This window comes from Aulostomus chinensis, chromosome 6, assembly GCF_037954235.1.
Source record: "Aulostomus chinensis isolate RoL2024-O1b breed Wild chromosome 6, RoL_Achi_v1.0, whole genome shotgun sequence".
NCBI classification, from domain to species: Eukaryota; Metazoa; Chordata; class Actinopteri; order Syngnathiformes; family Aulostomidae; genus Aulostomus; species Aulostomus chinensis.
In genome coordinates this window covers 7,352,980-7,377,935 of record NC_141325.1, presented here as the reverse complement: position 1 = coordinate 7,377,935, position 24,956 = coordinate 7,352,980, and the positions used below count along the sequence as shown (strand labels likewise).

Here is a 24,956-nt window from a genome sequence, read left to right as displayed (position 1 = left end):
GGTGCCAAAGCATGAGATTTGTACACATTATCTGAAAGTATTAAGGATCAGACAGTGTTAAAAAAAGAAACGGTGGAAGGAGCATGTCCTGAAAAGTCCAAAAAATTGGAGCTGAATGATGGTGAAAAAAGGGAGGATAAGTCGTGCAAAAGAAAGGGGCTGGAATAAAACCTAGAGAAAAGAGCTAAGAGGAAGGGGATTTGTGGAGGGCTTCTGGGGGTGGGGGAGGAGATGAGCTTCATGGGAGCAAGACCCTAAAAGACAGAAGAGTGTTGAGGGCAGAAGAAGAGATGTAGGCTCTATTTTGTCTGTTTTTCCCGAGTGTTATTCTTTGATTACATCTCCTCTCCTGCATGTCTTTACAGTGCCTGTTATATTGGAGCAGTTCAACCGCACCAACTCAGTACGTGATCGCATGCGCAAGTTCACCGAGCCCAACCCAAATGTCCCAGCTTTGAAGAGAGGGCTCTTGAGGAATGGGACAGTCTCCAGTATCAGCGGCCAGACGAACTTCTCCAGAGCTACTGAGATGTTTACACACTCAGCAGCATCCCTCAGCACATCTGGAGAACGGCCAGCGATGACACGTGTGGACTCCCCATCTCACACCTCCGCCAACTCTTCCAGCACAGGAAATGCATCCAAGAGTCAGGCCACACCTCAGCCCAGAGGCGGGGCTAACAAACCTCCGTCTTCACTCAGCCAATCCCAGGAGTCCACGGGTGGGACGAAGGATCCAGCTGAAAAGAGTGCGCACGACCTCAGTAATTCAAAGGAGGACAGTATCCCAGGGGGAGAAGCTGGACAGCAGGACACCCAGGAAGAGGCAGACATGAAGACTTTCCTCACCATCGAGATCAAAGATGGGCGTACGACCACCTCTTCCACATCCTCCCCCAGGGGCAACATCATCCCCATTACCAACATGACCCCTCGCATCACCACCAATGGGCAGCGAGCAGGTAGGAGCACCAGTCATTTCATGAGAGGAAGTAGCTGTAGCTCACTAAAGTCTCAAATATCTTGTTTACAATATATTGAAATTCTTTAGCTGTGTCTTCTTAACAACATTAATGAACCCTGTATTTATTTATTTATTGTACTGGCCATTAAAGCTCTGTGTTACTTTACCTCCATGATATCAGTATCAACCCACTGGAGTCCCAGATGCAGGGGGAGATGAATCGGTCATAAGTGGGTTGACAGCTGGTTTACAATGGTTTTTGTCTCGGTTAAGTGGGACGTTAGTCTTGAATATGAAACAGCACGGTTGCTCTAAAGGGTATTTGTTGTCTTGTGGGCATGTTGCTGCGGTGTGGAGGAGGTGAGGTCAGTAGTCAACCAGAGTAAATCAGGACAAAGGAACAACAACTGTCTTTCTCAGGCAGGACTCAATGGTGTTACTGTACAACAGGGTAAGTGAATGAGTCCAACACAGTGCACTGGTTTGTTTGATTCAGGCTATGAATGTCGCTGAACTCTACTTAAAAAATGATGGGACGCTTTACCCCATGCTGACACTTTTGATACCCTATATATAAAACCTGCCTCATACGTGTGCTCACTCATCCCCAAATAAACACATTTCTCAAAGTAAAACAGTCAAATGCGAATAAAAGCAAATACGTCCATCCATCCATCCATCCATCCATTTTCTTCCGCTTATCCCTGTTAAGGGTCTCAGGGGGCTGGAGCCTATCCCAGGGGCTTTTGGGCCAGAGGCAGGGTTCACCCTGGACGGGTCACCAGTCCATCGCAGGACCAACACACAAAGACAAACAACCATTCACACTCACAGTCACACCTAGGGTCAATTTAGAGTATCAATCAGCCTAGTCCCAAATTGCATGTCTTTGGAAGGTGGGAGGAAGCTGGAGTACCAGAGAGAACCCACACAGGAACAGGGAGAACATGGAGACTCCACACAGAGAGATCTTGTGCCTGAGCTGGGACTCCAACCTGGAACCTTCTTGCTGTGAGGCAACAGTGCTGACCACTGCACCACCGTGCCGCCTAAGCAAATATGTAATTTAAAAATAATAATAATAATAAAAAAAACAGGAATGGTTTTTATTGTTGTTCCTGCGATGGACAACTAATGTTCACCTGAAATAGTGTCACATAATAAGTAGTCGTAATTGAATGAAATAGTGAATACAACTGATTTACCCAAAGCAGTGACTCTAGGTTGCAAAACACATGAAATATGAAAAAAACTAAGTGAATCATCTAGTGTTACAAAGTGCAATCAAATTCAGTGGCTATAAACAGGGATTTATTAATTTAAGATGCAAAAATCTGAGTTGCATAACTGTCAGCAGCTAAACTACAGCAGCTGCTATTACAGTCATTCCAAACAAGATGGTTTAGGTTTTACCTCATCCAAACAAACATGACCCCCAACCCAAACAGTTAATTTAAGAATCACGCCTGAAATAAAACAGGCATGTCTGCAGAGTGACATGGCTGTCATAGCAGATCTGATCAGGTGGAGTGCATAGATCTGTCTCTATTATAACCTCCAGGCTTCCAAAATATCAGAATCTGCACAGAACTGGAGAGTCAACTGAATACTTCAATGTATTGGAGACAGCAGGGTTGTTAAGACAGCCCTGCTAGAGTCTCCTCGGAACATTCTCCAGAACACAACAAACTGAGCCGGTACGGCAGGTACAACGACCTGCTCTGTTCCATCGCCGTGCCGCCCTGCATACATCCCCGCTGTATTTTAAGGTTCAAGCTGGACCTATGTGATTATATGGTTCCTCACCTCTTACAACCCCATCCTCCGTCCCATTAGGACACACTCTGGCAGCCCCGCTGTGTTCTTCACAAGACTCACATGGTTTCTTTTTAGTTCAATTTGTTTTAATAGTTTTAGGCTCCTTTTTTGGGAAACTGTCTGTCTCTGATTGACTGAGAGCAGGCTATGATGTGTCTCCAGTGTCCTTCAAAAGCGGCTTCAAAAACTTTAATGTACGATCTGCTTCAGTGGTGTGCATCACTCTCCTGGAGTGGGGTGGGGGGGTTTAAGTGCATGGAGGTGACTGATGGGAGCTGTTTATGTTAAACGTGTCGTCATCGACATTTTCTCTCTTGTCTCATAAGACAGGAGTTCATGTTTATGGCACTATGGCAGCTTATGTAACTGACTAATGGCTACCACCAGCACACGTCTCTATTATAAAGATGCATATGGATTCCAGGACCTCTCTTGGGCCTTTTAATTTACAAATCTGTGTTTTTGTGTCTGTTTCAGAGCTGACCCTTGGCCTCAGAGCCACACCATTCAAGATCTCCACATCCAGCTTGTCCTCTGGACCCTCTATCAAGGTACGGTCTGCCTTAGGAAATAGTTTTTTTCTATTATCACTACCTCTCTGCAGGGTTTACCAAAACTTGTCAGACATACAGTAAAGCATGTCCCCCGGCCTCCGAATGAAAGAATAACTTTGTGTTTTCACTGCGCTTTTTCTGTCACTGTAATTAGGCTTTAAGAGCAAGCAAGCCTGGACAGTGAAAGACAGAGTGAGAGGAAAGGAGAGGGGGAAGAACAGTGTTTATCAAACACAGAGTGGGTAGCCAGTCACATCTTTCCTTGTAGGGTATGTGAAGGAGAGCAAGGGAAAGGAGGTGGGGGGGGGGGGGGGGCGGCATGTCTTGTTTTCTCCCAGCAGGCAATGCCCACTGAGATTTATTTGGGAAATATTACCTAAACCACACCTGTCTGTCTTCATCTGCACCGCCGATTATGGCATTAAAACAGATGTTGGCGCACGTTCTTCATCACGTCTTTTCTTGGCGAGTGTGAAGATGCAGTGAGAAGGGTCAGTGATAATAGCCAATGGGAGACAGGCTCATGACCTCTGGGCATTGAGAGAGTAGCTAAACTTCCATTTGTCTCATTCCTTAACCTCTTGAGTCCTCCATGAAAGGAAGAATGGAGAAGGGGAGTGAGAAGGAGAGGAAAGGAGGCGGTGTCCTCTTTACTCTTTAATGTGTGACGAGGGCAGATGTAATCGGGTAATGGGACCAGGGACCTGGTTAATTAGGCCTGGGAGGAAACGCCATGGGGCTGCAGCGTGGATTTAAGGTGTTGGAATGAGACGATCGCCATCAGTCAGGTCCTCGTTGAGACGGCCTCAAACAGGGGCACATATGAACTTAGACGCACTTTCAGAAAGGAAGAGGATTGTCGAGGAAGAGGTCAAAATTCTGTAGGAGATGAGGTTTATGATGGACTGACCCAATTATTACAACAGTGGCATAAAAGTGTGAAGGTAACGTCTTAAGATTTTTTTTTGTTGCAACAGTTTGCATCATTAGATCTACTTCAGTCTTGATCATGTCTGTAACTTCCAGGGGACGCAGTAAGTAATATAGTCTACTTCAGAGCTGCAATTATTGCAATTATTTTGAAATTGCTCCATTGCATTAAGTTTGTGTGTGTGTATATGCACATCTACGTATATGTCTATATATGCATATTTATATGTATGTGTATGTATATGTGTGTGTGTGTATGTGAGTGTGTGTGTGTGTGTGTGTGTGTGTATATATATATATATATATATATATATACATATATATATATATATATATATATATATATTCTTATAATTCTCATTTTCATGAAAAAAAAATGTTTTTGATGTGATCTTTGTCAAGCACATATGGGTTTTTTCAACTCCGTAGAAGAGGATTTGTTGGCAGCACTGCAGTATTTAAGTAAAAAGGACATTTTGACACAAAATTAGCCTCTGACAAATTTCTCCTTCTTAGAATTTCATAAGAGAAGACACGTCACGATTTCAGTAACGCTGCGGTCTATCTTACTGCCCTCTTCTGCGTCATGTATGTTTTTAACTAGCTGTTGTGTTCAGGGTTCCACCACTGACTTCAACAACGACTCTGTAATGTAGCGCACACACCGGGCACGGCTGCATCACTCGTCTCTGGAGCTCATAGTGTACACATTGTGATCCAGAACAACTTCATCATCATTGTAAAGGCTGAAAATGAATGTCTCCATTGATGAATCCCATCGCGATGACAAGTGCGGGTCTGTCAGCTTTCTGTCACCGGGATCTGGCTGATCTTTCAGCTGATCTGCCAGATCTGGTCCAGTTTTACTGTACGAACAATGAACCTGAGCGACTAATGAGATTGTAAAAACAGCGGCAGACATTGATAATTAGCTTCAACCGGGGATGGGGGGGCCGGCTTGGGGTATGTGTGTCCAGGGAGGATTAGGGTTATAATCCAAATTCCTATTTCACATGTGTGTATATCTTCATTATAGGAAGACACTGTACTGATTTTATAGCCTCCCCAGTGTTTATTGTTGCTGTTAGTCTGTGTGGTCCGCGCTTCTCCTCGGCGGTCTAACCTCCAGCTCTCTCCACCACCACTATTTCCTTAATTGTATTTTTATGCCTCCATGCTGTCAACAGTCGACGTTGCGCGGGGGACTCTGTCCTATTCTCACGATGTCCGCGGCATGCTTGGGTTTCATCGCAGCTGACGATGAACTGATTAGAAGTGTCAGGTCAAAGCTCAATATTACTTTGACCTCGCAAAATGTGTTTTTATCCATAATTTACAAGCTGGATATGATAAAACTTCACGTAATGACCTGCAGAGACACTTTGCTGGATGTTACTGGTGGAGGCGTACACCTGTGAGGTGGTGATTTTAGCTCACATTGCAATGTTGCTGACCACAGCTGCTCCTCTTCATCTCTGTCCATACTGACCACTGCACTCGGCCTTGAACATAAATATAAACAATGCCTCCGCTTCATAACCAGGGTGATGACAGCACAGTCAGCCTCTCCTGTGATCACTGAGATCGCTGCAGGACGTACAGACTCGCTGTCACTGTCTGATTGTCTCAGCATCACACAGGGGAACAAGGACCCCATTGTTCACATACTTTGAATCCACGACACATTCAGGTTACACAGCCAGTGCACGTATAGCACGGATTAAAGCCTGGAGAACAGAGAGGGTGTAAACCGGAGAAAAAGAGAATATCCTGTAATGACCAGATGAACCACGATTTCAAAGCAATTGGTTTTTGCTGTCAACTTAGATTAAGAGTTACTTTTAGAGGGGTTTTTTTTTTTTCTTCACTTGTGTGTCTTTCCCTGGAATAAAATCTCAACATGGCGTCTGAGCATTGGGAGAAAGCTGTACCATGTTATTTTTGGAAACACTCATGAAAGCAGCAAAAAGTCCCAGAAGCCGACACACGCCAGAGAGAGAAGACATACAATTTTTGCTCATCTTGAGTTTTTCTGCTGTAATTATTTAATTCTCAGGTCCACATGCATACTGAAAATTAATTTTTCTCACATTGTCTTGCACTTTGGTGCCTCGAAGCTTGATAACATGTCAGGGAGAGATGTTGTCAAGCACCAAACCTATAAACTTTGAGAACATTTTTGGTCATACAATTGGTAACTCATGTAGAATAATTTAGATTTTCGATTTAATCATTTTAAATAACTGTTAAAAAAAAATAAGTTCTAAACAGAATGTAAACAGGATTTATTCCCCAACAGTCTCTGTTCAGATCTCCGTATCTATCTAAACTCTGACTTAGATTTGCTCCCAAAATTTTTCTGTAGTTTATTTTTTCCTAATCCTCCTTTTGTGTATGTGGTTCTTTTGTAACCATGTTTGGATTCTGAATCAGCTCATTAAAACTATACTGTAGTCTTGCAATGTAGTATTAGTATTGTGTGTGTGTGTGTGTGTGTGTGTGTGTGAGAGAGTGAGTGAGAGAGAGTTACAGGTTTATCACATGTTGTGTGTTAGCTGCTCATAATCAGACTGCATTTAGTGATTCAGTGTGCATGGATTGGTTAATCCCCACTTAAGTTGATGTACTTGAACATCTCACTAATAGAACACTACACTCACACTCTTTGAAAGCACTTAAAATTAACACAGAAGCCCCTAGGGTGTCCACATGAGCAGTGTTTGACTTTGTGTTGCTTTGTCACCAAAATAAACAAAACATGTCTTGGAGGAGCAGCAATGTCCCTCCCAACATACCCATAGCCTAAGAGAACTGGGCCCCAGTTCACTCTTACTGGTCACCCAGGCTGCTGTGTCATGGTGTCATGGAGGTGTGTGTTTAATCACAACACAAACAACCTGATTAGTCAGAGAGTAATTTTAACAGGAGTGAAAGACCGACGTGTGACTCTTTCAACTCAGCCTAGGGTCAAAGCCACCTCTAAACCCTCGCGGCCTGCCAGGGGAGGTGTGAAGGACAAGACCTCTAAATAAAACGAAAGTTGAAAGAGGGAGGGGGGGGGGGGTGTCATTACTGCCCCCCGGCTTCCACCAGTGCCCCTCGACTGACTGACGGGCTGAGTGGAACAACGGAGAGATAAATGGGCATGTCTGTGGCACCTGGAAAAAGGGGAAGGGGCTGCTGCTGCCTAGGAAACGGGATTCCCTGCATTTTCATTGGCTGTCAGGGTGCAGGCCACTAAAGAGGGGTGATTTGCAGGGGGTATAAAGAACATGTGTTGTTCAGAAGGTCTCTGGCAGACAGAGACAACACTTACCATCTGAAGGCTAAATTTCAACTTTCAACGCAATTTCAAGACACTTAACAGGAATCAAATAATTTGAATTTTTAAAAGGTTTTCAGTATAAACGAGCAGCCAATTACAGCTGGTGTGGCCATGCCTGGAGTCAACCTGGAGCTCCCTCCAGCCTCACAGGCTCTGGAGATGTTTGCCAGTCAGGATAGTGCTTGTGCTGAGTCCGGCTTGGAGGAGGTTATCGGGGATCTGCTGGCCCAGGAGCAGGTGGAGGATGAATCGGAGCAGTTTGATGAGAGGAAATTTGAGCTAACATTACGATGTGCAGTAGGGGAGATCCACAGTGACTTGAAGGCTTTTGGAAAACGAGTGGATGCACGGCTGGAGGAGGCGGCGACTCGGGTGGCTCCTCTGGCTGAAACACTGGCCAGGCTGCAGGAGGAGAATTTGAGGCTGAGGATTCAGCAGGAGAGGCTGGTGAGGCAGGTGGAAGCCCTGTGCAAGGCCATTGGACTACCTGAGCTGGCACTGCATGCACTACCCAGCTCAGAGAGCTCGCCCTCAGTTCCATGTGCAACAAATACACCATCCCATAATTCTCCAGGCTGCACAACCCAGGATGATGCACTTCAAACACCCCACGCTACTCCACTTTGCACAACCCTGGATTCTCCATCAAGTCTCCCCCAGGAACCACAATCCTGCCCCCAGGACTCAGATTCTGTTTCTGATAGGACAAAGACACCAGAGACCACAGAGCCTGATCCAGCACCTGTGTCTCACCCTCCGACATTCGCAGTCTGTCGTTCCCTCTCTGCTCCCTGTCTAATGGCAAACATTTCATGCAACGACAACCTGGTACTTCTCTGTGTGACTCTTTCTGATCATAACCCACTTTAAATTCATTTAATGCTTTTATGATGCTGGCAGACTAGCTGGCCCGGAGTGTTAGAGGCCACGTATGCCAGTCATACGTCCGATACTGCTCACGTAGATGTTGACCTACTCTTCAACCCCTCAGCTTTCTTTTGCTAGTAGTCTGTTCGTAAGTCCTCCCTCTATTCCACCACAAGCCCAATGATTATATCAGCTGTCATTCAGTTTTGGCATTCAGTTTATGTAGAGGACTTTGTCATAGAGTTCTAATCCTTTAGCGGCATGTGTTTCTGTTTGTGTGTGCGTGCTGTCGAGTGGAATCATATCCTGATGGAGACAAAAATGTTTTAATTGTAACAGTGGTACTGGCTTATACTTAGTCATCTTAAAACTAAACATAAACTTCTCAGTGGCAGGAACGTGACCTAAGCCCTGAATGTTTTCTAGCTGCTGAACAACACAGAAATTTAAGGTGTGTCATTCCCGGTTGACATTCCCATGTAGAGGTTCATGAACATTTGGCCCTCGTCCTTATCCTCATTTGCTCCCTGCACTCTTGACATCCCCTAACAGACCCTTTTTCTGGGTGTGTTGGTTCTTGCACTGGTGATATTGAGTATTTGTGGCATTATCTTAAGTTATTCAACTACCCAGAGTTCAAATTCCCATCTAATCCTGCGAGGACAGCTGTATCCGCCAATCAGCTGTTCCAGTAAAAGTGACAGAGGGGATTCATATCTATGAAAAGTCTGAGTATAGATGATTGTGGTAAAGAAGACTAAAGTTTGACCTTAAATATACAGCACGTGCAATATTTACTGTTTCATAAAGCTGCTGGCGAAGCTCTTATTGTAGCTTGAAGTGGTAAATCAAAACATATTGAAGAAATTACAGCCCGTTATGGTTTAGTTTTTTTATTTTTTGAAGAGGGTAATTTTATGCAACAGTGACTCCAATTCTGAAATAATATGCCCAAACTGTATTAAACATGACTTTTGTTTCCCAAAACATTCCTCGTCGGTCAAGGGCCTCTCAGTCCAGCCCGTCCCATGGGCCATAACTCCAAAATGCTTTTCAACCAGCTGGCCACCCGTGATCATGCACTGGCTGTGCTGCATATTGTCCCTCCCAAGGGAGGCCTGGTCTGACTGGGGGCCCCAGAGAGGAGGGGTGCACGGCTGTGGATTGGGACAGAGCCAGCTGCCTAAGCTATATCTGGACCTGGACTCGGTTACAACAAAAGCACTGAAGCCACAGCTATAGTGTCTATAGTTTGCCACAGGCACTCAGCACCATGTGACCTTTCACAATGTGTTTTCTTTAGGATTTATGGTCTTTCAAGTCAGGCTTCCTTTAAAGGTACAACGTGTAACATTTCCACATGCCCAAAACTTCTAGACCTTTGTTAAATATTTTTGAGTTATGTTCTCAAACAACAATGTTCAAATCCAAAAATGTGCTAAATCACAGCACAACTGATTAATTGCATGCCATATTGCAAAAAGTTAATTCAGCAATGACATAACCAACAGATTTATTTTATATATATTTATATATTTTTTTATTCATTATATATATATATATATATATATATATATATATATATAATATAACTGTGCAAAAGATCGTGGCAGATATGATGTATTTTTGTAGGCCAGCCTGGGAGTTGCCGTTACCATGGGTTTCCTCCACCAGAAGCTAATGTGATTTCTTCATAATGACATTCAGTGTCCATTACAACAGCTGGAGTGTCATTTAGCCACTTGATAGTAATTGCAGTTTTTAATATCTTAGAAATTAATTTGAGTTGTGTTTATTGGCTTATTTTATATTGTAGAACAATTATTTGGACATTTACTATTTGGAACCAATTCCAAAAACCCCTTTGGTTTTGGTAAGAGGAAAGAGGATGTTCATTGCTAACTGCTAAATTACTAAAAATCGTATGTGTTTAGGACTCCTTCCTATACCAGCCTTTAAAATTATAATAAAGATTTCTTTTTAGAATGACCTTATTGACCCGAAGTAGATGAATATGCTTGGCGGCTACACCACGGCTTGAATTAGCCACATAACGTTAGCTGCAGTAGCTGTATGGGTAGTGCAGTCAACTAATGCAAGTTAGCTTGTTAACATGACATTTACTAAGATGAATTTCAACTATTTCATTGGAATCAAATGACATTATGTGAATATACAGGATGAAACACGATATGGATGAAACCTTCATACAGTTGTCTGTGTGCATATGATCCTTGGCGGTTGTGTAACACTGAAGAGAACTCCCATGCTCCCACACCTTCATGCTACGTCAAACATCTTTTATTATTGTTATGATTGGGAAACCCCTAATGGTAGAATTACATACTACGCATTTAATGTTTACCTTTCTCTTCCATATGGTCTCCTGTATAAAGCCAGAACTTCTAGCAACACATACCAGAAAGACTTTGCATGTGTGAATGAATTCAGTTTATTTTTTCGAAAGCATTGTTCCCATCTTCCAGTAATGGTGCACCATACCTGTCACATAAACTCTGGCTTTGCAGCTGCTCAGTATCATTTAGACATTCGCTGTGTCGGTCACGCTTCACGAGCTAACAGTAACTTGGCAGAGTTAATTTTGCTCTGATGTGCTTACTGTCACTCTCCTTGGCATGGCTGGAAGGTTGAGGGGATGGAAGGAATGAGAGACAGTGAGTGGGCAGTCTTGGTACAGAAAGAGATTATCAGAGGGAGGGAAAGATGTGAGCTTTGCAACCTACCTCACTGACTCGGACCTATTATGGCTGTAGTGTGTTAACCCTAAATCCTCCTGTGCTTATTACGTCTTAAACGCCAGCAAACGTCAGTCATGTTTTCTTAACCATCATCCTGGTCTTATAAGTATACAACTGAGCTCCAGTTTAGGAGACTCTGCTTTCAGGAGCCCTCAATTAGTAGTTACATCTCCAACTATGGTCACAGTTGTGCAACTCAGCTGAATTAACGCCGCTCTTTATCTTTTTTGCATACGTGCATGCGTGTGTGGGGGGGAGGGGCATTTGTGCGTGCTCTTGCTCATGTCTGTTATGTGTCTCACGCAGATGGAGACTGAGCCTGTCCTGGCCTCTGAGCCGGTGTTTTCGGCTGCGCCGTCTGTCCAGGTGGCGTGCCACATGCCAGCCATCTCCAACGGCTCCACCATCCAGGCTAAATCCGAGGAGCCCTGCGGAAAACTGACAGCTGAACAGCTGGCTGCCATCGAGGATGAAGAACTCCTTGACAAAATGGTACTTCACACCCAAGTCCAACATCTGGTTGACTTAGATTTGAAAGAACCACTTAGTAGTAAATACAACATAATCACTCAACCATGTCATTGTATATTTGAAACGCTGCATGCATAAATAGAGCTGTGTCACTTAGGCTTTGAGGATTGAACTCTCATTGTTTGCATTTGTGTTTTTTCATGTCCTTCCTTAACAGCTTGATGAGTCAAAGGACTTTGAGGAGAGGAAGATGATCCGTGCAGCCATGAGAGACCTTCGCAAGAGAAAGAGAGGTAAAAGGATAATTACCATAAAAGAACAAAAATCTTAAAATTAAAGAACATTTAATCAATTTCTCCATACGGAAATTCATATTTGTGAAGTTGGACGCTGCCTTTGTAAAGTCACCATCAGTGTTATTGGTGTTAATGTACTTTTACAAATTTTAAGACTAGTCCAGTGGTAATTTCCACAACGATTCTATCCACTCTGCCCTCAGAGGCCGTGCTGGGATGTACTCAAGAGGAAATAGGTAGGACAGGGTGGTTTGCAGTGTGGTTTAACAACTGATATGTGCCTGTGTTTTCTGTTTGTGTGCACCATCCTGCCATCACCAGCAACTATTTAACAATTTAACTCCGATTTCTGTCTTGGGTGATGCAGGATATGTGGAAAGTTTTGTTAACATGCATGATTTTTATGTGTTTGAGTGTGTCATTGTGTGACATTGTACTGAAATGTTTTAAGGAACACTCCAACTTTTTCAGAATAAGTTTATTTCTCTTCTCAGAATCAGACATGAAAATAGATACAGCTGACTGCTAGTTAGCTGAGCATAATGAATGGTAGCAGGTGGGAAGTGTTAGCATATCTCTTCATCATTGAGCCCTGCATTAATATAACGTGCATAATATGCAGGTTTTGGAAGCTGAGCGGTTAAGACGGGTATGCTAACCACTAATACTCATTATGCTAAGCTAACTAGCAGTCATTTGCTCTCTGTGGGTCTCACCTCCCAACTGCACACACAGAGGAAAGAAGGGTCTTTCTCTTATAGTCTGGCTCTGACAAGGGAGGCAAATAAAGATATTTCCAAAAAAGTTGCCGTGCTCTCCTGTAACAATTCTGTCTTGCACTCATCGTATGGGTTCATCTTGAGCAAACAGTTGAACTTCTGATGGGATTCTCAGCTCTAACTGCATTCTAATCCCTCCAGATATTAAACACAATCTCCAGCCAGCATTGAAACAAATCAAAAGTGAACCTCTACAAACTAAATGATATATTTAATGTGATGTACACACATTGATGTTTGAGTATTCTGGACAGGTGGCTGAACTCACTGTAGCCTTCCACAGGGGAAGATGGCCCTCTTGCTCTAGTTGATCTGTGAGGTTTTTGCAGTGCATGTTATTTGACAGCTCTGGCTCAGCTGTGAGCCTCCCACCTGCAGATGTTTGTGTGTTTGGAGGAATTTTACAGTACTGTGGAAAAACGTCTGAAATGTAACGCTTCAAATTGGGAAGCCCTGTTTTAATCCATCTTTGAGGCTGTCAGATGTGGTGCTGTAAGCTTGTTTAGGACCTCCTCCACTTTTTCCACTGACATCATCTCTGCTGCTCTTCTCTGTCCCAGACCAGAGAGAAAAGGAGCGTGAGACTCGTCTACAGGAACTCCGGCAGCAGAGGGAGGAACGTGCACAGAAAGGTCGTCAAGGGGTCGGAGCAGGAGAGGTGGTGATGAGGAAGGTGGAGAAGTCAGCAGATGGTTCCACCCTCAGCCAAGTCACCAAGACAGACCGCTTTGCTCAGTCTGGTACTTAATTATCTCTCTTCTCTTTTCCTTTTTTTCAAGCCTTTCTTTAACCTGTAATTAACCTCACACATCAAAATGGAACCTTTTTTTAATTTAGTCCTGGGACGGAGGCCATGTTTGAGGGGTCGCAAATTGCAAATGCAGTAGTAAAAATCAACAAAGCAAATAATAACAACACTGACAGCTGTGAAAGCTACCATGTCCTCGCTGAAGTGTGTTTGTGTGTGTTTAGATGACGGGAGCAGATCAACACGCAGCACTGTCGTGGAGGCCAGTTACATGCAGAAAACAGACAGTGAGTGGTGACTATATTTACCCTCTTCCTCTTGTTGTTTAGTTGTATCCCCACCGTCATTTATGTGTCTGCTTTTTCTCCTCTTTTAAGGAGGGACAGTGCAGTCAAAATCATACAGCTACTCTTCTTCCTCCTCTTCCTCCTCTAACACAAGCAAAAAAGTAGGCAGGTGAGATGTGAAGCCTTGACGCAGTATTTACGCTAAATTTAAAAGCCCTCCCTTTTCAGAAACAAACTCTTCTGTCGCTTCAGTGTGTTTGATCGTGAGGATGACTCGTCGTCACGCGGCGGCGGGTTGGCTGCGGTGGAGCGAAGGCAGGCAGAGAGACGCAAGGAACTGATGAGGGCTCAGACTTTGCCGAAGACCTCAGCCATGCAGGCCAGAAAAGCCATGATAGAAAAGCTGGAGAAGGAGGGAGGCAGGTGAGGATAAACACAGACGTATTGCTACCAAAGTAAGAAAAGGAGCAGATCAGAGCATGTAAATATTAATACAAACCTCCCTTTTCTGTAGCCCTGGGAATCAGGCGGTCGCCAAGGTAAACAGGGTGCAGCGTTCCACCAGCTTTGGCGTACCCAATGCAAACTCCATCAAGCAGATGCTGCTTGACTGGTGCCGTGCCAAGACGCGCTCATATGAGGTGAGCTATCTGGCTTCAGCAAATTAATAAATGCCAGTAAAACTTGAGCTCATCCTGTTAAGGGGCTCATCCTCTGGAATGTTTCCATCACTTATTTGTCACTGCTTTTGTTCTGTTTGTCTCATCCATCAGCATGTGGATATTCAAAATTTCTCATCCAGTTGGAGCGATGGTATGGCATTTTGTGCCCTGGTGCACAATTTCTTTCCAGAAGCCTTTGACTACGAATCCCTGAGCCCAAGCAACCGCAGGCAAAACTTTGAGGTGGCCTTCAGTGCTGCAGAGTGAGTATCGATGCAGAACTGGTTTGTCCCAGCAACGTGTGCACTAACCACATCAGTTCTATTTAGTTCTGAGTGAGAGCATTTTTACTCACCCTGCTGGAGAAACCATATCAACACAACCTTCTTCTTTTTTTTTTCAACTGGAGGAACCAGCTGAAGAATATACATGGTCCTCCAGACAGTGCAGATTTGTAAATCCAACACATTTTTCTGGGATTTCTCCCTCATTGTCACTCTTCTCTCAATACATTTGTTTTACTTTTTATAACCTGGGCCAGAGATGGGATGAAAACAAGCCATGTGGCTCCTTGACTGATGTCCAAATGTTAACTTTGCCTGTCTCTCCCAGGTGTATAGATCCCACTCAGCCTGTGTGAGTCTCATAACGGCCACTGCTCTAATTACTCCGCCTCTAAACTCCCCGTCTGTCCTCTACTATGAGTAACTGCTGGGCATCTGAACCAGAGCCCCAACACAAACAACCACCAGGTTAAAAAGTGGACGAGTTCTCGGCTACACAACACCCCCCCCCCCCTTCTTTACTCCTAGTCTCTCTTCTCTATCTTTTTATTTTCTTATTTCTCTTGCATCATATATCATTCTCACTTGTGATGCCCTCCACCCACCTGTGTGTGCGTGTTCTCACGCTCCGTAGTAGGACAGTGATTGATATCCTCAACACCCGACTGTCACCCAACCACAGCCCAAATCATTTCCATGTTTGTGTTGCACTGTCACTCACCTCCCCTCCCTGGAATCTCAATACACACACATACACACACACACACACACCATCACTGTCACCAGTATGCTTTCTAAGACACCATATGATAGTATCTTTGTGTATTTGCAGAGTCCTTGTTGTTTTTTTCATGTCTTGTATTTCTCGTAGTCGTATTGAAACGGTCACCGAAAAAAACAACAACAAACAAAAAGGATAAATGAGCTTCACCTGACGCTCATTTGACGTTTTGTTTTGTCTCTTGTGTGAATGCCACATACTGTGCGTATCATGATGTTCAAGCATGTCAAGTCATGGCTGTATTTGTGAACACAGAGAATGTAATGTCATTGTTTCTTTTTGTGTTTTTTCTCTCTCCCTGTCCCTTCACCCTGGATCTGTTTCATTTGGCTGCTCACGGCAATATCTGTCTCCCCTCCCTCCTTCCTTTCTGTCCCATACCTTATCCACGATCTCTCTCCTGTCCTCATCTTATCTTCACTTCACCTCTTTCTCCACTCTCCGTTTGGGTCCTCCTTCCTCTTCCCTCTCTTCCCCTCCACCCTTCTCTCCCCCTGCTCCCTCTACCGGGCGCAGGAAACTAGTGGACTGTCCCCAGCTGCTGGATGTGGACGACATGGTGAAGATGCGCGAGCCAGATTGGAAGTGTGTGTACACGTACCTGCAGGAGTTCTACAGGGGTCTGGTGACGAAGGGCCTGGTTAAAACCAAAAACTCCTCCTAAAGTTGCACTCCAACTAAAACTGAACCCATGGTGAGAGAGGGGAAAGCCTGCAATAGAACCTCATTTTGGTTCGGGTGGACTCGTGGGATGGAGGGAGCCTGTGTGTGTGTGTGTGTGTGTGTGTGTGTGTGTGTGTGTGTGTGTGTGTGTGTGTGTGTCAGCTTGAATATTTTAATTATATCAAATGTGGTAGTTCAGAAAACTTTGCCTTTGGGTGTTCATGTTAACCAATAACAACCAGTATCTAAAGAGCCAAACACAGTTTGCGTGTGTGTGTGTGTGTGTGTATCCATGTGTGCATTTCTGCGTCGCTAGGCTATGGCCGAGGCAGCACGCCAAGTGCATCTGCACTTCAGCGCTTTAAAAGGATGTGATGCATCGCAGCGTTTCAAACAGAGGAGTTGAGAAACAAAGCAGAGGGTGGAAAGGCTTTTGTTCGATGTTTCTTCTCACTCAAGTAGACTTTTCAGGTGTTTATGCATTTGGCTTGTAAAGCCTTTTAAAGATCCTGTATAATCATAAATAACAGATTCCCCGCAGTCTGCAGTTCCTAAAATTAGTATACTGATTGACATTTATTTTCTTGTGAGATTTACATTTGTGTTGCTCATGTCACTTCACGCTATGTGTATATCTGGGAGTTTACAGTACGAGCAGATAATGCCACCGTGTGGTCAGCCTCTGCATAGCTGACTTGTGAGGTCTTCTTTGAAAAGCAGCATTAGTCAAGTTTATTTACAGAAAGCTTTTAAAGGGATTTCCACAAGGGGTTCAGTGAAAACTGGAAAAAATAACACGGAGAGAGGATGATGTGTAAGTTGTAATACCACACCGCTGGTCCACTTGATGACTGTTTGAGCCACTTTTATCATTGTATTTTTGTGTTGATTATATACACACATTTTAGTTTTGATTCAGCTTATTCAGACGATGTAAAGATGTTTCTTTTCCATATGAATTTTACACAAGACACAATTATTTTCGAGAGGTCAGATGGGTAAAGAGCTGGGATGTGCAGGAAGTGCCGGGGCTGAGTCGTCTTTGTCTCAACACACGCACGCCTTACCTCACATTAGATGTTTTTATAGTTTCAAGTGAAGTGAATCACTTAACGCAGTGTTGCGATTTGGGCCATCGAATGTGAACATCAAACTGCAGAGCCCTGTTGAGATGGTTGGTTTCAAGTGAGTAAAAGAACAGGTGGATACAGAGACCATGAGGAAGCACCCAATGAATGAATGATTAAAAGGCACCTAGTTCATAAATAAATATGACCTCACGGGCATAACGGGTCCTCTTGGGTTCACGCTCCACCTACTTTGATGAATATCATCCTGATAGTTTTGGACTTCTTCTCCCAGGAGGTGAGAATGCTGACATGAACATTTAGGAAATCATGAATCTCTGTTCCACCCCCCCCCCCCCCCTTCGTGGCTCTCACCCATCCTCTCCAGTCTTTTCGTCCGTCTCACCCACACTGTCTCTCGTATGCCTGTCCCTCAGGACCTTCGCCAACTGCATGCCTTTGCTGGAAGTGGAAGACATGATGATCATGGGTAAGAAACCTGACTCCAAGTGTGTCTTCACCTACGTTCAGTCTCTGGTCAACCACCTGCGCAGACACGAGATGTCCATGGGTCGCCCTTGTGACCTCTGATCTGAACTCAAAGACTGTTCAGCCTCGCCATGGAGGTCATCATGAGGTCGCGACCAGGTTAAACCTCCCCCCAGTCCCCTCTTCACCTGATTACCGACTCCACTCTAGGTTGCTGAGTCTATGATGGACAAGTTGGGGATTGTGTGTGTTTGTGTGTTTATTATCTTTGTTGGCAGTGTGTATTCATGATTGTCGTTTTCTTCTGGACACTGAAAGTCCTACGTTTTCCAACAAGAGAGCGCCAAAGTTTTTATAGCTAACTTTTAAGCTTTAAAATTTCAGTACATCGTTTCTTTTTTTTTGTACTCAAACTTGTACCTGTATCTATTTGACGTGCACTACCTGTCACCACGCTAGTGTACTGAGACACTTGAAAAGAGATATAATTCTGCTTTTTCCCTTGTAAGAAGTATTCATACCTACATTCTTACCTGCTCCACTTTTGTAACTGTGGCGGTTTATTAGCATTACTTTGGTTGGTTCCACTGAAGAATATATCAAGCCATGTGATGCTTTATTAGGTTTCAATTTTGGTACTTTTTAATTATGAGCAAACTCTGGTTAAATATTTGAATTAAGTTATTATTCCCACTTTGATGTCATCAAGTAGCATATTACTATTTAATACATAAGCACTGGGATGTTCTTTACAAGTTGCCGTAGTCTTCCTCAACTCTACAGTGCTACTGAGAACACGCTTCAGGTAATTATGCTCCTCCTGTATCGTGCTCTGATTCTAACAGCAACGTGGTTCCAGGACTACAAGTTTGTGTTGTTGTTTTTTTAATAATTCATATGAACAAACAAGTGTAGTGATTTCAGGCATTGTGAGCAACTGAAATATACCATTACCTTAATTATTGCTTGACTGACAACTGATGAGCAGAACAAATATCAAAGCAACTCAACCATCATCCACCAGCATCACATCCTCTGTTGCACTGTCAAAATGCTCATACTCACACACACACACACACACACACACACACACACACACACACACAGGGCTCTTTTTATTGATGCTCCAGTGATTTTTTTTCTGAAATACATTTTTCATTTTGTGAGTGTGTTAAGTGTCATTTGAAATAACTCAGTAAGCTCAAGCTACCATGTTGTTTTATAAAATTTATTGGGGTCACTTTGGGGGTGGGGGGTGGTTTGTGCCTGATGAAAGCCGGCTTTCAGGTCTGTCAGTTTCCGGTTTAAACACGAGTAGTCAAACCTGACGCTAAGGATCATTGATAAATGATTTTTAGTTGGTTTTTACAATTACGGTTCCTAAGAGAAGATGTCTAAAATATACTAATTTCATATTCTATTTTGTAGATTTGGAGAAATAATGAGAAATATTTCGCCGCTGCCAACTGAAAAAAATATTTTCCACAAAGCAGTGCGTGCTGTATATAAGAGCTGCAACACATCATACGTTCATGTTTCTGTGCACCACAGTTAAATGTGAATTAAAAAAACAAATTGGAGAAGTAAATTTGTTTCTGGGGGATTATTGCTCATTATTGTCTTTGCTTTTTCATTTTCCACTCTAGATTATTCCTATAAAAGTAAAACTTAATCCCCAAAAATATATATTTTGCCTTTCAAGTATTCACAAAGAGGTTTATGAAGCTCAAAGAAGTTTTTTTTTTGCTCCTGTATCACCTGTGTTACTCAAGAATGCCGAAAGAGCCTGACGTAGCAGTCACACCGCTTTAGCAAAGTAAGAGGAAACATACATGACACCATATTGCTCAGATCAGAGCAAATTTTTCTGAAATATTTTATTTTTCATCTTTTACAACCACAACACTTGAATCCTCTTGCGTGCATGAGCCCAGCCCACCAGGACCAGTAGCATCAACCCCAGGCCAGTCATCTGATTTTCAGCCTGAGGCTTCATTCAGCGTCTCAGCGGGCAGGAAGCATTCAGACACAAGAGCTCAAGTGAGGCAAGACAGCTGACACAGAATGGGGAAAAAAATACACTTCTAGACTTTGTGCAGTAGAAAAAGACTCACAAACACAGCCTGGTGTGATGATATTGCTGCAAAAAAGCAACAAACGTGTGCAAATTCAGACTGCAGGCCTTTTGCTGATGCTGAGATGTCCTTCCCCATGAGCTGATCCAGGATCTGCTGGCCTTAGTGAGAAATGACGAGCATTTCTGCAACAGCCAGCTGGTCATGGAGCAGCTATGGAGCATAATGTTACAGTGAGATTCCTACGTTATAGGTCAGTGTGCTTGACGTCAGCATCTGATTCAGATTCTAACGGATCTGAGGACGCCTTCTCAGTTGCAGGAGAGGAAGTGGACGCTGGCTTTTTTTCAAATGGGCTGTCTTTGGCAGGAGCGAAGACGAACTCCTCAGGCACCGTATCCTCAGGTTTACTCTTCTTGTAGAAGCCCAGTTTCCCCACCAGCTTGTTGATCTCAGAGCGCGTCATGTCAGACAGAGCGATCCGCTGTTGAGAAGATGGGGTTAAACTGGGGTTCGCATCACTTCCACTGCTGCATATTGAGAAAGAACATGGGCTAACATGGACTCTGTGTCCTTGACTGAAGACTGTCAGTTCCGCAGTTCAGGCAATCCTAAAGGCAAACTGGGTAGTAAGTATGTTTCTGCCCCTATGAAAGGCGTCACGTCTCAGGGGCCTATGAACTGATGCTACAACGGGGATGACCGAGACACATGGTGTAGGAAATGAGCGAGCATCAGAGTTGCTGCGAGCTCCAGCAAACACAGGGTCTCATTTCTCTAGCCTCCCTTGATGGACCCATGCAGATGGACTCCCTGGTCTTTGTGGACAGAGGCTAATGATGGAGACTGCTAGCGCCAGGTCATCAGAGGAATGAAGGAATCCTGGCAGCTATCAGCTGGCTGTGCCAATCAATGAGAAACTGGTTTTGCTTGAATGACTTTGACTGAAACTAGTCTACATCATAATTTAATGTTTTCACTTTAAACTACAACAGAGACGTGCACAGATTTCTTTGAAAGTTTTAATAGACAAATAACTCAGAGTCCTAGATTTTACTACTTGTTATCAGCAGAGGGCACTGAAACCAAGTGGTACGATCCAGGACTCTGCTGATACCAAGTGGCATCAACAGAGGGTGCTGCTACTCTGCTAAATGACACTGCTACTTTAATGTGTAGCAAAAGACCAAAGCAAGGATAAACAAAGTGCAGACTTACATCCAGCTCTTCATAATAGTGGTTGAGGAGGACAAGCTCAGGGTCGGCCCCAGGAATGTGCTTCATCACCAGGTTATGGCTGAGGTGCAGCGGTCAAGGATTGGCAGACAGACAACGCCGGATTGTTTTATGATTCTTCTTCAAGTGATATACTCGAGTCAAAGGATACTAAAGAGGAAGGTCTTCAACCACAAAGGTTTTGACCTGCACACAGAAGGGGGGGATTAATGTTTGTCACTCAGGACTGGTTGCAGTGTCAGGGATTAACTGAAACCCTGGATGTTACACATGAAATATGAGTGAGCGAACACGTTAAGGGAGGGATTTAGTGTCACGCTCTCAGTGTGTTCATGTCTGCTTCGTTACATTACAGAAGGCAACTTACCTCTCTGAGCCTGTTCAGCTGTCATCCACCACACGACTGCAAAAAAGAAGGAACATAATGTGGAGGAGAGCAGTTTACAAGCTCAGAAAAAGAGCAATCATCAGGATCCGACAGGAGTTTGCTTGATTTACATGTTCCGTTCAGAAAATGTGTCTTTCTGCATGTTTACCTCACACAAATGAGCAGCTCCCCAGTGGTTTTGGGATTAGGCTCCTTCATAAAAATACAGCAAGTCCTATAAATGCTCTGCTGCGATGTTGCACCTTTTGTACGGTGCAAAGATTTGGGTACTGGGAAAGGTGCTCAACCCATTTTGAGGAAATTAGAGACTCTGGGACAGAATTACAGGTGTGACTGACACAACAATAGCGACAGTTGACAGGCGTTGGTTTGGGTGTGCTGGAAGACTGTTGGATTGATGAAGCCCAGGGGGAAAACGTCTATGAGAAGAAGGCAGCACGAACATTCTCAAATATCAGTGGTGAGGGGAGTAAATCCCCTTATTTGTGAATTTCTCTAGAACGGAGCCGACATCATGAAGGTCCAAGCTTCACCAAAATGCTGATGATCAAATAAAGCCAAGAAAAGTATTCATTCATTTTATCTTTTTGAGGAGTACTCTGGGGAAAAGGGGGATGGTTCCTCACAAACTGAAGAATAGATTCTGAAGCAAAGAGCCAGGAATCTCGTCTCCTGTCATGTAGTCCTGGTCCTCTTTGTCTTCAGCTGATCATTAAATTACTTGGTGACATATTTTACTGTTAAAGTGTTTAAAATAGATACATGCAACATAATCTGCAAGCCTTTAAGGGAAAGGGAAGCGCACTCCTCTTACCAAAGCATTGTCCATCTTCATTCTAGTCATCACGCATGCGCCCAAACCTTAGTTGTTTTTTGTTGTTTTTAAAAAGAAGCATCCATTCCTATTTTTACCCAAATCTAGTTCACAATATTCACAAATACAAAACTTGATTCGCAGTCATTGTCATTCCACCCATCCTCACGACTGATGACCGCAGGCTTACCTCCAGCCTGCCACGAGCCAGCCCGTCCAGTTTTTTAAGATCCACCTCATAGGCAGAAGCGCAGTGGAGGAAGCCGGCCAACACAATCAGCCACATTTTCTCTCCCGGTTCCGATTGTGGAACAGGAGCTGTTCTGGTCCAGGACCGATGCCTGCAGAGAGCTGAAGGAAACTGCGCTGATTAGAAGAGGAGGAGGAAGGAGAATATCCGCGGTTGTGTCACGTCCGGATCTCTTGCCACGTCAAGTCAGGAGGAAGGAGGCGCTCGCGTACCGAGGAGAAGTTGGTTTCAGGTTGGAATGCCGCGTTGCTATTCCCATCCAGCTTCCGCTCCTCTGACAACCCAGTGTTGGCGGTGAGAGGGCGGCTAGTGAACCTCCCAAATCCCCCTGTGAACTACAGAAGTTCCACTCAGGGACTGTCGATGAATTTCTATTTGAAGGCCACAAAATCAGCATTATTTTACCTTGAGGAGGTGCCTTAGTGCTACATATGATATCCAATTTAGAAAATTAGCCAAAAAAGTATTTTATTCCATTTAAGACGACTAAAGATTAACACCATGATTTTATTACATTTTTCCTACTGTGCACATGTCTGGGTCAGGCTACCCAATATACTAATAAATCAATATACAAACAAACCTTAAAATTATGTAGTCAGAAGCCAAAGAAATGACACCATTGTATAATTCAACAAATATATGATTTATTAAGCTTTGATTATTTCATTAATCGGGTTAGATTTTCAAGTGTGTGAATGGTGTGGTCCCAGAACTGATCTGTCAAAAGATTTTAAAATAGTCCAGTAAAGGGGTCACAACAAGGGGTGCAGTTAGACCAGCAGCATGTGGGCTGTACTTCCCCTAAGAAATAGAACCTTAACTGACTTAACAGTAACAAGGTTAAAGTTTCAGATTCAGATTGTGGCCAAAGACGAAGATGATATTTGATCTCGTGATGGCACATATTCTTTTACATCCTCAAGAGAGCAGAAGAATGTAGTCCAGTCAGGATTTGTCAGCGTCAGGGACCGGAGCCACCTTGCAACCCTATGATAGTTATGTTTCATGGAAGGTGATAGTGAAATATTTGAAAGGAAGGTGACATGATTCAGTTGGAGAGATCTAATTATAATCATCATAATAATGATGATGATGATGATGATATGTTTTATTTACAGGCGCCTTTCTGGACACTCAAGGTCACCGAACAGAAATTATAAGGACAATATGAAATACATCAAAATAATGTAAAGTGTAAACAATAAAACAACAATAATGAAAAGAGAAACGCACAATGGATCCAATCCTGTATCATTAAAGCTATGGAGCCTTTTGAGAGAAATGTAAGGACGTCACCATTGTTCCTGGAGTCGCGTGAGTAATCTGCATCATAAAGTGCACAAGTCAACATTCCAAACAGAAATGCGTCTGTTACATACTTAAAGATTGAAGTAAAATACTTTGCCCGTCAACTTCAATTGAAACTCTACTCTTTCATTTATTCTGCTGAATCTTAGTTGATCCTGCATCTTCAAAATGCTCTTATGACACGTATGCAGTTTATTGCAATCTGTATTTAGTTGCTCTACAGTACTTTGCAACAAGTTGTGGTTGTGGTAACTTTTTGCAGTTCTGTCACTACATGTGTGTCTGCGTATCTGCTCAGGTCACTACTCTGTTCATGAATGGCAGCGCCGTCAATTTATCTTCACCACCAAGTGTGATTAACATACACAAACACACACGCAAAAACATTGCAATCAAGTTTTTTTTTGGCTTATTAATTTCCACGGTAAAGGCCACAGGCATTTGGGAGGTCATGGAGACTGATGAGGTACCCGTGGGTGTTGCCAGAGCAACGTCTCAACTCAGCGTGGAGGTGATTCAAGGATCAGTGTGTTACCGAGAGGGACCAAAGTACACCGCTGTCAAAATACACAAGTGTGAATATACGTGTGACTCACTCGTCTGAGAATATAAATCTTTATTTAGGCACTCGTGTGGAGCACGTAGGCTATACTAATACACAGCTGTGAACATTCCTTGAGGGAACAAAATAATTGAAATAGCTGCTGACTGACAAGTCATAAGGAAGAAGAAAAAAAGAATCAGTAATCCAAGTGATTGAGTCACTGATGCGCAAAAGCATGGAAGTGAAATCAAGCTGGACATCATCGTTTAGGGAAGATTTTTGTTCTTGTGAAATAAATTTACATATATTGCTGCCTACTTCACTAACACGTAACAATATGGGAAGTCTTACTGTGCAAGGAAGAGAATGAGGAAGTCTAAAGGAAATAGACAGAAGCAGAGAGTTATTTTTTAACCACACGTGTAATTATTATTTGAAAAAATTGTCATGAAGGCAGGATTCTCGAACTGCAAATGTGAACAATAACAAAAATAACATTGTGGTGCAGCAGCCTGCAGATAATAAAACATCTTTGTTTGGTCCGGTTCTCTGCAATAATCCCACAGATATTACATTTCAATATTGCAACTCATA

General features: G+C 43.4%; 2 protein-coding genes across 2 annotated transcripts in view; one reads left to right on the top strand and one right to left on the bottom strand.

The window, feature by feature from the left end:
* The window catches only part of smtnb (smoothelin b), a 50,576-nt gene extending 31,253 nt beyond the window's left edge, over positions 1–19,323 (top strand). Inside the window, exons 9-20 of the mRNA XM_086206175.1 lie at positions 366–962; positions 3,260–3,333; positions 11,524–11,709; positions 11,906–11,981; positions 12,188–12,220; positions 13,324–13,503; positions 13,736–13,798; positions 13,889–13,967; positions 14,051–14,221; positions 14,313–14,439; positions 14,572–14,723; positions 17,693–19,323. Of these exons, the coding sequence (XP_086062301.1) occupies positions 366–962; positions 3,260–3,333; positions 11,524–11,709; positions 11,906–11,981; positions 12,188–12,220; positions 13,324–13,503; positions 13,736–13,798; positions 13,889–13,967; positions 14,051–14,221; positions 14,313–14,439; positions 14,572–14,723; positions 17,693–17,846 (1,892 nt within the window). The 3' untranslated portion in view covers positions 17,847–19,323. The remainder of the gene's footprint in view (positions 1–365; positions 963–3,259; positions 3,334–11,523; positions 11,710–11,905; positions 11,982–12,187; positions 12,221–13,323; positions 13,504–13,735; positions 13,799–13,888; positions 13,968–14,050; positions 14,222–14,312; positions 14,440–14,571; positions 14,724–17,692) is intronic.
* A 284-nt stretch (positions 19,324–19,607) lies between these two features.
* On the bottom strand, positions 19,608–22,674 carry selenom (selenoprotein M). The gene is made up of 5 exons (XM_086205304.1): positions 22,448–22,674; positions 21,423–21,458; positions 21,207–21,241; positions 21,038–21,116; positions 19,608–20,303 (listed from the first exon to the last, which is right to left on the bottom strand). The coding sequence occupies exons 1-5, from the start codon at positions 22,541–22,543 to the stop codon at positions 20,067–20,069; spliced, it is 483 nt and encodes a 160-aa protein (XP_086061430.1). The 5' UTR covers positions 22,544–22,674; the 3' UTR covers positions 19,608–20,066.
* Positions 22,675–24,956: the final 2,282 nt, after the last annotated feature.